This window comes from Trachurus trachurus, assembly GCF_905171665.1.
Source record: "Trachurus trachurus genome assembly, chromosome: 23".
NCBI classification, from domain to species: Eukaryota; Metazoa; Chordata; class Actinopteri; order Carangiformes; family Carangidae; genus Trachurus; species Trachurus trachurus.
Window position 1 is genome coordinate 5,349,421 of NC_139912.1, and position 10,922 is coordinate 5,360,342.

The 10,922-nt window shown below is 45.6% G+C and overlaps 1 protein-coding gene across 1 annotated transcript in view; it reads left to right on the plus strand.

Annotated features, from left to right (window-relative positions):
• Positions 1 to 3,947, plus strand: part of gata3 (GATA binding protein 3) — a gene marked incomplete at both ends in the record, with an annotated part of 10,002 nt that extends 6,055 nt beyond the window's left edge. The window contains 2 exons of the mRNA XM_083999780.1: positions 608 to 733; positions 3,660 to 3,947. Coding sequence (XP_083855906.1) covers positions 608 to 733; positions 3,660 to 3,947 — 414 coding nt within the window. The remainder of the gene's footprint in view (positions 1 to 607; positions 734 to 3,659) is intronic.
• Between the last annotated feature and the right edge of the window lie 6,975 nt (positions 3,948 to 10,922).

Sequence of the window (10,922 nt, forward strand, 5' to 3'; positions counted from 1 at the left end):
CTTCGTGGCACTTTTTTTTTTTTAGGGGGGAAATTTAATCAGATTTAATAGCTCTCCCATTTCAAGGCACTACTTTTATGTCTTCTGTAAATATTTATTCTGCAGGAGGTATGTGCTCTGTGACGCTATTTTTAGCCTGCAGTGAAGGCAGCTCTGTTTTCTTTTTTTTTTGTCCCTTATTTTTTAACTATTCTCAGCTTTAAGTGGAAGCAAAAAAAAAAAAAAAACGTTATACAGAGTCATAATAAAGCTTTTGCTGCCTGCCATGTTTTAATGGGGTTTTCTAAAAAAAAAAAAATAGCTTAGAGTAGAAAATAATGAGTGTATTTAATGTATTTTTTTTTATTGCATTTGATGCCACGTGCAGGGCTGCAGGATTAGCTACACACACATGCGCGCCCACTAATATCAAATACAGGCTATTGTTTTTAAATGATATATTTTGACTTTAATTCTGCTCAAATGCACCAAATTGTAATGGTAAAAAAAAAAAAAAAAAAAAAAACACAATGGCAGCCCTGCACGTCGGCGTCTCCACCTAGTTATTGATTAGCGCTGATTAGACCTAGACGCAGTCATGTGACGTTTCTCTGTGTCTCTGTATCAGTCCGCAGCCAGGCGGGCAGGGACGTCATGTGCGAACTGTCAGACGACAACGACGACGCTGTGGCGGAGAAACGCCAACGGGGACCCGGTGTGTAACGCCTGCGGCCTCTACTTTAAACTGCACAATGTAAGTAATAGAGGTTTCATAGTTGGAGGTGGGGGGGAGGAGTGGGGGAGGGAGGGAAGGAGGGAAGGAGGGGGCTGCAGCAGCTCCTCTCTCTATATAACCTGCATCACATCTACACACACACAGGATATTTATCCCTCTCCTCCTCCTCCTTCTTCCCTCATCATCATCACATCCTGCTGGGCACCTTACCCTCCTCTCCTCCTCACCTCACCTCCCTCACCCCTTCTTCTCCTCCCTTCCTCCCTCCTTCTCCTGCATATTTTATCTGGCTCGTCCCTGCAGAGAATTTCCGGGGCACGGCCGATAACAAAATACTGTAGAATTAATATGATTTATTGGCAGTAAGTAGGAATCTAAAATGTATAAGAGCAAAGCGAAGTGAAGGAAGCCTGCAGCAGCAGTAGTGGGCCGAGCGCTGCTTTTGAATATTAAAGAAGGGGGAGGAGGGGGGAGGTAGTGAGGGAGGAGAGGAGGAAGAGGAGGGGAGAGGGGGGGTCTTAATTAAAATTCGATTAATTTCTAGGCCGATTTTTTTTTCTTTCTTATTTCTAGCCTTTTGGTTCCTTACGCGCTTAGGACTTGAAGTCCTTCCCCTTCCTCCCCCTCTTCCTCCCCCCCTCTGACCACCAATCCCTCTGATTCGTTTTGGGTTGGTTAGAGCCTCACCACATCATTTCACATCCTCAATCTGAAAACCCCAGGGACTCGTTTATCTCCCCCTCCTCCTCTCTCCCTCCCTCCCCCACCTTCTCTCTCTCTCCTGTGCACAAAACTGTCACTTCTAATCAAACAGCCATTATGGTTGAAACTTATAATAAAATAATAATAATAATCAGGAGGCTAACGGTTGCAGTGGTTGCATATCTCCTCTCCGGCCTGCGTCCCACCTCCCAGTGTGTCGTGTCGGGGTGGGGTGGGGTATTGTGGGTGGGGGTGGGAGGTGGGGTGGGGTATCCTGCTCTGCTGCCCCTTGCTTGTCACGCAAAGTGCCTCCCCTGTTAAATCATTTTCCCATGTTACTTTTGGCAGATAGTGTCGGCGCTCTCCAGAAAACAGACTGGGACCAAGTAAAGGTTAAAGGGAGAGAGAGAGAGGAATAATAATAATAATATTTCCCAGTTACACATTAGCATTTGAACTCACCACGACCTCGGGCCTCGTAATTGTGGAAATTAGTTTATTTTGGTAAATCCAGACTTCTGTTGAGGAGCTCGATCCCCTTTGAAACAAATTCCACATTCTTCACGGGGAATTTAGCCGTTAGTCCGAGTGTTTTTGTGTAGATATACAGTATCTATGAAGGGACAGTGTCAGATCACCTGATGGTATTTAGCCGTGTGTGTGTGTGTGTGTGTGGTGTTGTTGTGATAGAAAACTTGTGTGAAAAAAGTGAAGTTGCCATCACAGTGCGAGGGTTGCGTTCACACCCAGACAGTGCTCAGGAATCAGGGGCTTTTCTCACCACGTGTCAACGACACCTCTGCAGCTTCTGCAGGGAGCTGAGGTTTCAGGTGGTTATACGGCGTTAGCTCTGACAGAGAGAGATAGAGAGGAAAGGATGTGACAGAGAGAGGTGTACGCTGGGTATTCTGCGGTGGTCATTGACTGAAACGCTTTCTGGCTTCATGGTTTTTTTGTTTTGATGTGCGAGGGCGGGGGTGGTGTTGGTGTTGGTGGTGTTAGTGGTGGTCTGAGCGCAGGTCGGAGGGGCTCAAGGCTTCCTCTTGTGAGGCGTCAGACGTCTCAGCATCAAAGCAGCAGCAGCAGAAGGCCCATGGCCGGCTGTAAAGGTGGGCGTAGCAAGCGCTGCCTCAGAGCTGGAAGAAGCAACGGCAGGGAGAGTCACTGTGGAGCCACATCTTAAGAGAATGAAACCACATCACTAAAAAGGACCGGGGAGAGGAGGAAGAGGAGGAGGAGGAGGGGAGAGATCTCTGCCCTCTGCTAATCAGAGGCCAGTCAGCGAAAAAATGCCAATGTCTCCGAGGTAGAAAGAGAGAAAGAGAGAGAGAGAGGGGAAGAAATCCCTGTTCCCATTTCCCCGGGAAGAACCCACGCTCAGAAAAAAAAAAAAAAAAGATCAGGAAGCCAGTCGGCCTCATCCACCTCCCCTCATAATCCTGCCCACAGCCCGAATTCCTTCATCCAGCTCTCATTCCCGGCTAAAACCGATGCTGGAATATGGCAGCTGGGGCCATTTTGGCCAAGAGACGGCCACGCGGTCGAGGAGGGAGGGAGGAGAGGGGGAGAGGAGAGGGGGAGAGGGGGAGGAAGAGGAGGAGGAGGGTGTAGAGAAGGACTTGGCCGACGCCGGCGGTCGTCATGGCCATGTGTCTCTGTGGTCGAGCGGCTGCACATCAGCTGCCAGGACCCTTCTCCTTCTCCTTCTTCTCCTCTTCCTTCTCCATCTCACTCTCTCCATCTTCCCTCCAACAACCCTCCTCCATCTTTCCTCCTCCTCTTCCTCCCTCCCTCCATTTTTCTTTCTGGCATGCACGGCCGCGGCCTCAGATACAGTCCAGCTTAAAAGGAATCAACATTTTAAATCCACACACACACATACACAGTAACACAGTAGAGTGTATATATAAACAGTGTTGTGTTTCAGGATGGGACAGTCAGATTTGTCTTGTAATGGGACTCCATTACATATCATTATGTTTTCCCCCCAAAAAGCCCCGAGTCTGCAGAAGAGTCTGAGAGAAAAAACCCTAAAGAGCTCAGGGCGCGCCACATTTCTCTGATTTGTTTTGAGACGCGGTGACACCACCCGCTTATTGTGTCGCTTAACGTAAACACGACTGCGTCCATATGTCTATATCTATCTACTGTATCTGTATCTGTATCTGTATCTGTGAGTCTCGTCCACCCCCGCGACAAAGTACTAATCTGCCATCTTCTCTCTGTCTCCTTTCGAGAGCAGATCAACCGACCTCTGACCATGAAGAAGGAAGGCATCCAGACCAGGAACAGGAAGATGTCCAGCAAGTCCAAGAAGAGCAAAAAGTCCCAAGACAACATGGAAGACTTCTCCAAGAGCCTGATGGACAAGAGCAGCTTCAGCCCGGCCGCCCTGTCCCGCCACATGTCGTCCTTCCCTCCCTTCTCGCACTCAGGCCACATGCTGAGCACCCCCACACCCATGCACCCTTCCTCCAGCCTCCCCTTCGCCCCCCACCACCCTTCCAGTATGGTGACGGCCATGGGTTAGACGCCTCCCCCCTAGCTCCCCCCCTTTAAAGGGATAGTTTCATTCATCAAATTCAAATTTCACTCATTATCTACTCACCCTCATGTCGACTAAGAGCTGTGAGAAGTTTCAGAGTCCTCCGTTCCTTCTCTGGGGTCCGTGCAGCAGTATTTGTCCATATATAATGGTTGTGAATGGATACCAACTGTCTTCATAGCAAAAAGACACACCACAAAACATCCAAATACCTCCATAGTGCTCGTCTGTAATGTCCCTCTTGTATTGAAGCCCCGACATGAGAAATTGTTCCGAAAAAAAATTAAATAAGTCTATATTTTAAGCTTGTTTGTAGCAAGCTTGTACCTTGTTTGCAGTGCAAATCTTGCGTGATTTGCACTGACCGGCGGAACAATTTCTCATGTCGGGGCTTCAATACAAGACGGACATTACATACGAGCAGCATGGAGGCATTTGGATGTTTTTTGGTGTGTCTTTTTGTTACGAAGAAAGTTGGTATCCATTCACAACCATTATATGGACAAATACTGCTGCACGGACCCCCCCCCCCCCCGTAACTCAGAGAAGGAACGGAGGACTCTGAAACTCCTCCCAGCTCTTAGTCGACATGAGGGTGAGTAGATAATGAGTGAAATTTGTAATTTTGGGTGAACTATCCCCTTTAACCCCTTTCCCCCCCGAACCCTCAGCCTCATCACCACCACCACCGCCCTCGGTACCTCTGCTGACCTGCTTCCATCATATCCCTAAAAGACGAACAGACTGCTCCTCAGCCTATTTCCCCCCCCAAACCAACACCCACCCCCCTCTCCGTGGCTCGCGGCCGCTTCGCCCCCCCCCCCCCCCCCCCTCCCTCACTTGTATCTTATTTTTATAAAAATCAAAGCGTACCTCTGCGATGTGAATGCTTTGCAGACTTTGACTCTGAGACTGTGGCGCACTGACCTCCAGGAGGGGAAGAAAAAAAAAAAAGTTGTGTTGTTGTTTTTTTTTTTTTTTCCTCCGACAACCCCTCTTCCCCCACCCCTGAAGAGAAAGAACATTTTCTCCACCCCAACCCCCCTAAAAAAAGCCGCCGCCGCCATCATCATCACCACCACGGAGCTCCACTCGTGTACAAAAAGCCATTTTTCCACACAAACGTCACGAAACAGAAACTTTAGCAGAAACTTTTTCGACGCCCCCGCCCCTCCCCCCTTAAAGCCCCCGCCTCTCTTCACCTTTGCACCTGTGTGACAGGAAACCCCGCCCCCCTCCCTCCCTCCCCGAACACACACACAAACACACACACCCACCCTTCCTCCAGAAAAACCCCCAACCCTCTGCTTTCCCCCCTCCCCCCTCCCCCCTTTCCTCTTCTTCATCCTCCGCTGAGGATGAGGAGAGAGACAGACGTTGAATATATTTGTACAAATTGTATGAAATACAGTACATTTAATGAAGACTTTTTAATTAAGTAAGAAAAAAAAAAAGGAAAATATGCCCCTGGGCAGCTAAAGACGAGAAAGGGTACGAGTCACAGCAGGTGGAGAGACTTTGCCGCCGGAGGAACGAGGAGAGGACGCCTCCGAATCCCGGAGGAACAAACGAGAGAGAGGGAAAAAAAAGAAGGGAGGAGAAGGAGGGAAGAGGTGAGAAGACGAGCGCGGGGAGAGACTTTTGAGAAAGGGCAGGCCTCGGTTTTTTTTGCCTGCGTGAATTGTGTTGCATTAAGTTTGCAGGGAGGCAGCGGCTCGGCTGCAGGCGTCTCTCTTCTTTTTTTATTTTATTTTTGTTCATTTTTTTTGTTTTGTTTTTATTTTATTTTATTTCTTTGGATGTGCTATAGGTCTCGGGCAAATTGGTTTGTGTTGACGCGTGCACATACAACAACACACATGCATAATAATACACACACATACACACACGCACGCACACATGCACTCCCACACTTGATCACCTGAAAGACTTTCTTCCTGCCCACAGATTATATGCATTGTGAAAAAAGTTCCTGTATTTGTTATTTGTATGTATAAATCAGAGTACCAAAAATACGAAAGAAACAAAGATGTAGAATTATTTCCTTATGTTATGCAGACTGAATGGTTGTAAAAATTTAATAATAATCACTAGTGTAAAATATGACTGCTTTTTTGTTTCGTAATTTTTTTTTTTCCTCTTTGAAAATAATAAACTAGTTTAATCTCTGTTGACATGTTAGCGCTGTGGTCCAGAGCTGTCTTCTGTCTGTTTCTCCGTGCCGACACATCTCACCACCACCACCGCGTCGCCCACCACAACCACAGCTGCAACTGCAGCAAAAGCAACACCTTTGCCATTGAAAAAAGAAAAAAAAGAAAAAAAAGAAAATGGAAAGGTGTTCCCAATGTGCTGCAGGAACGACTTGACTCGTCTGGTCAGCTGAGCACAAACAGGAAGAGCTGAAATAAACAGTGGCAACGGAGGAACAAAAAAAGAAAAAATCAAATGGCAGGGTCAGAGAGGCTTTTGTCTCATCCCATTGACACACACACACACACACACGCAGGCAGCGGTGTATACACACATCAAACACCCACGCAGCAGAGGACGATGAGTCAGGAAACAGCATCACTTCAGCCGTTTCCCCTCTGACCTGACGTCACGGATCGCTGTTCTCTCCGCGTCGGTGAGGTCACGACAAACACTGTGAGGAAACCGGTTAGAATATCAAACTTCAGCCGTAAATCATCACACGAACAAACATCATGACCAGAAGTGCTGTGTGTGTGTGTCATTGTGTGTGTCTGACTGTGTGTGTTTTATCTCGTCTGCTGCTGAGAAATGATTCAAACGTTGTAGCTACTGGGAAAATTTGAGGAACTGCACGAGTCGGTTTCGACCACAGAGTGGACAGAGAGAGACGTGTGTTCTCAATACAGGGCAAACTGATCTGATCTGAAATCTAATCTGAAAATATCTGGACGATATTCTTAAATATAAACACACGTCTGATTTCCTTCTTGTCACTTTGGACGTGTGAAATTGTCCATTCAAACATCCACGACTCTTAAGAATCAGTCTGCACAGAATCAGCCGCTGTCGCTCCATAAAAACTAAATTAAAATGGCAATTATTAACATTTCAGAGATTTAAAAGCAGCAAATTTCACTCATTAATATACAAAGAAAACCAGACAAAGCTGCATAAATGCATGCCGAATCACACTCCAAACCAAACTTAATGCACGTCGTAGCCTCCCCTTAAACAGGTGAGGAGAGTTGTGCACCGAGAAATTAAAAAATATAATGATAAACAATGAAATTATGAATGGAATTATTTGCAAAAGCGTCTAAATATACATAAAATAAAAATAAAAGTGAAGGAACTAAGAAAAAACTGACCCACAACCCAGATAAAACCTTTAAAGATGTATTTCCAATGCTCTGGTGTGTTTATTGTGCAGGTTTCAATAAAAGTATTTGCTACACTAATGTGACTCAGAGTGGAGCTTTAGTCTTTGCAGAGACGACACCATACTAACAGCTTCAAAATAAAAGATAATTAGCCTTTTATTCTAATGATGACCTGAAACATCCAGGAAGCGTTTTCCCCTTTGATAATGACGAGATGCTGGAGTTTAAGAAAACAAAACAAACCATCCGGTTTCTAGTCCCGCGTCGTTTTCATCCATTTGACAAAGCCACAAGTTAAACACATGTCTTATTCCATCAACATCTGTCCATCATCAGCCTCATTAAGTTGATCTCCCTCTTATGCAACTCACATTATTTGTTCTGGTAGCCGTTGTTGAAATGTCGCCCATGGCCCTGGACAGCTCAAACCTCAATCTCCCGCTCCCTCCCCACCTCCTCCCTAAAATCACGTGGACCGTCGTTGTTGCTAACTGCATTTCCAATATCGGAATATATTTGCACAAGTGGAATGCCAAATCCGGCGGCTGAGGCTCTCTCTCTCATGCCTCCCTGCAGAAAAGGCCATACAGGAGTCAGGTATTTGGCATCATTTGTTTCTGAGCCGCTGTGACCAATCAGGAGATTTGCTCCTGTGTTTTAATAGTGAGGTCAAGGGGGCATGTGGAATGAGAATGGGAATAGCGAGTGTGTATGTGTGTGTGTGTGTGTGTGTGTAGAGAGAGAGGGATTGAGGAAAGCTTTGCCCCGTGGTGGGACCCCATGGCCCCTGGCTGACCTTTTTTCCTCCCTCTGGTGTTTGGCTGTGGACGTCTGCCAAGGGTGAGTGGTGGTGGGGTGGATGTGCACAAGAGCAATGCAGCAGCGGACCGGCCTCGCTCGCCAGTAATGCAGGTGAGAGGACGAACTCTGCGTGATCTCTTCTCCTCTTTCCTCCATCTTCGTCATCATCGTTGGTCGCCGGACCGTCGTCGACACAGGCCACTTATTTCTGTCTCTCCTCCCCCAGTCTGTCTGTCTCCCTCTCTTCCTGCGTCTGTCTGCCTCTCGTCTTTCAGGTGAGGACGATGACAGATTTGTGGCTGTGATGATCGGCTCTCGAGAATAGTCCATCTTCACCCGGCTATCATCAGGTCAGGTCACATTTGGGGGTCACCATCACGGAGGAATTTAGAGAAAATTGTTCCTTAAAATGCAAAGAAATCTCAATTGTAATCATTGAAGAAAGATGTGCAACAGTATCATTTCCTCATATCATGAATAAAGGAAAACAGAAGAAATAATAATGACACCTTTGAAGATGAGGCCGTGCGTAGGAATTTGGCTTTTTCAAAGTAAACAGAGAGAAAAAAAAAACACCTCATACAAATTCCCCACAGTGCTAAAAATGCTCTACAACACACCACAGGAAGTAGAAACTTGTTTGCACAGGATATGTTATTTCTTTCATCACGTTTCTTTTACGCTACCAATGGTTTCTGTCAAACATTTCATCTCCCTGGCTGAGACGTGGTCGGTTTCTCTTCACATGCAAATACAGAGTAATATTGGTTTTTACAGGACGGAGCGATGTGTGTCAGTGTGGTCACATGTAGGGGGGAGCAGGTCGTGTGTTGTGGGTTAATGATTTCTCTAAAGTTTCACAATTTAAAACTCAAAACATACAGTACGTGTCTTTAACAGTCTATTATGTCTGTTAGACAAGTCTGTATTATTTAAGATATAGGCTAAGTAAGCTAACTAAAAAATAAATATTATAAGAATTAGAATTTGTATGAGTATTTTGACCATTATAGCTTTCTTGTTATAATTTGATGAGAAAATCAATATGACTCATGTCTGCTGGAGCCAAGAGCTGCTTAGTATATCCTTAGTATGGCTTAAAAACTAGAAACCACTAGTATGGCACATCATTTTCATAGGCTACACAATTGTCCATCACAGCGTCGCCATCTTTCCTTACGTCATCACTCGGGGTGGGTAAACAAGCTGTATGCATCCCTGGCTGCAAGCCGTACAAACGTCGGGAGTCTGATAAACTGCTTTCCCGGTTGATACAGATTTAAGGAAGGCATGGGTTGTTAACGTCCAAAGGGACATCGGGCCATATTTCAAAGTAAAAAGTAAAATTAGCTAGCCGCCCGCAATTGCATTAGCCAATCCCTCCAGGAATTTGCGATGTTGCGATCGCAACAATTAACGCAAAGTCCCCGTGAATTTTGTGTGACCTTGCAATTTTGTACAATCACCGCAACTTTTCCGCAAAATGGACCAATCGTCGGCGCTTTCCACGAGTTCCACAGCAGAGAGGGTGAGTCGGGACGGAGTGGTGGTCCAAAGAAAGTGATTTTTAATTATTCCGAAAAAAACTGCAACTTTTTTTTGCAACTTTTGCTGCGCTTAAAACATCGCAACATGCACCGCAATTTTTTCAAAATGTGGCCGCGAAATCAGGCATTTTAGGCCGCAACAATCACAAAAACAGCCCCCGAAATCCTGTAGGGACTGATTAGCTGTAACTGCTAACGTTAGCGGTAACATTAGCCTATGTGACGGCGCTGAATCGTCCTACCCCGAGTAACGGTGTAAAAGCAAAGATGGCGACGCTGTGAATATGGCTAATTATTCAAACTACATTGTATCACAGAAACCAAAAGTAGGCTAAACAATTCTGCCACATATTCTGTTTCCGGGTACCGCAAACGTAACGTCAGCATGTTTGCTACTGTAATAACTGGAGTTTACGTCTGCGCGCAACTTCTTTTTCTCCCCCGTTCAAATCGGGGACATTTTCGGGGACAGCTTTAACTGGGGACAGGACAGTCTAATTGGGGACGTCTGGTCACCCTAACCTTACACAAGCTAGGCCATATCTTGTCTATTGTTTGTTATTTACGCCCACACAAATTGAAGCCATAAAAGAGCTTCAATTTGTTGTGCCACCGGTTTTTGTACTGATTGACATGTTAATTAGTGAACTTGAGAGAGGCTAATTTTCAGATTTACAACATTTGGAAAGCACTAGTTAGCTATAGTTTCACTCTTTGTTTAACGCTAAGATAAACTGTAGCTTAGCTTACAGGCTAATCTCAGCAGACACCGCCTGGAGCTTCATATTTTACACAGTCTTATCAATCTCATCTTACTCTCAGCTAAAATGCCAAACTGTGAAGCTCGTAATATCTAGTGGGAGGAAAAAGCACATATTCAGCAGTGAAATTAAATAAATAAAAGACCTAGTCCAGGTTTTAAAGTTGTTATGACTTCACTTTTGATTACGACAGACACTGTGCACTCTCTGTAACACACTATAAATATGACGGAAATCTCGGCTAAAAATAAAGGTATTCTACAGGTATTTCGAGCCGCACAGTGAGCCTGCTTATTGTGGTCTGGTTTTTATCTTTGATCTGCCATGATATCACTTTGATACCCATACACGCGTAGTATCATCATCTAAATTTGTTATAGGATTTGTGTAGTCCTTTTTGAGAGTAAGTGGCTGTTGTTGTTCTTATCCGTTTGCCTTTTGTTTTCGAAAGACCTCGAGCCTGAAACATGAGGGATGAGCTGTCGCCGCATTGTG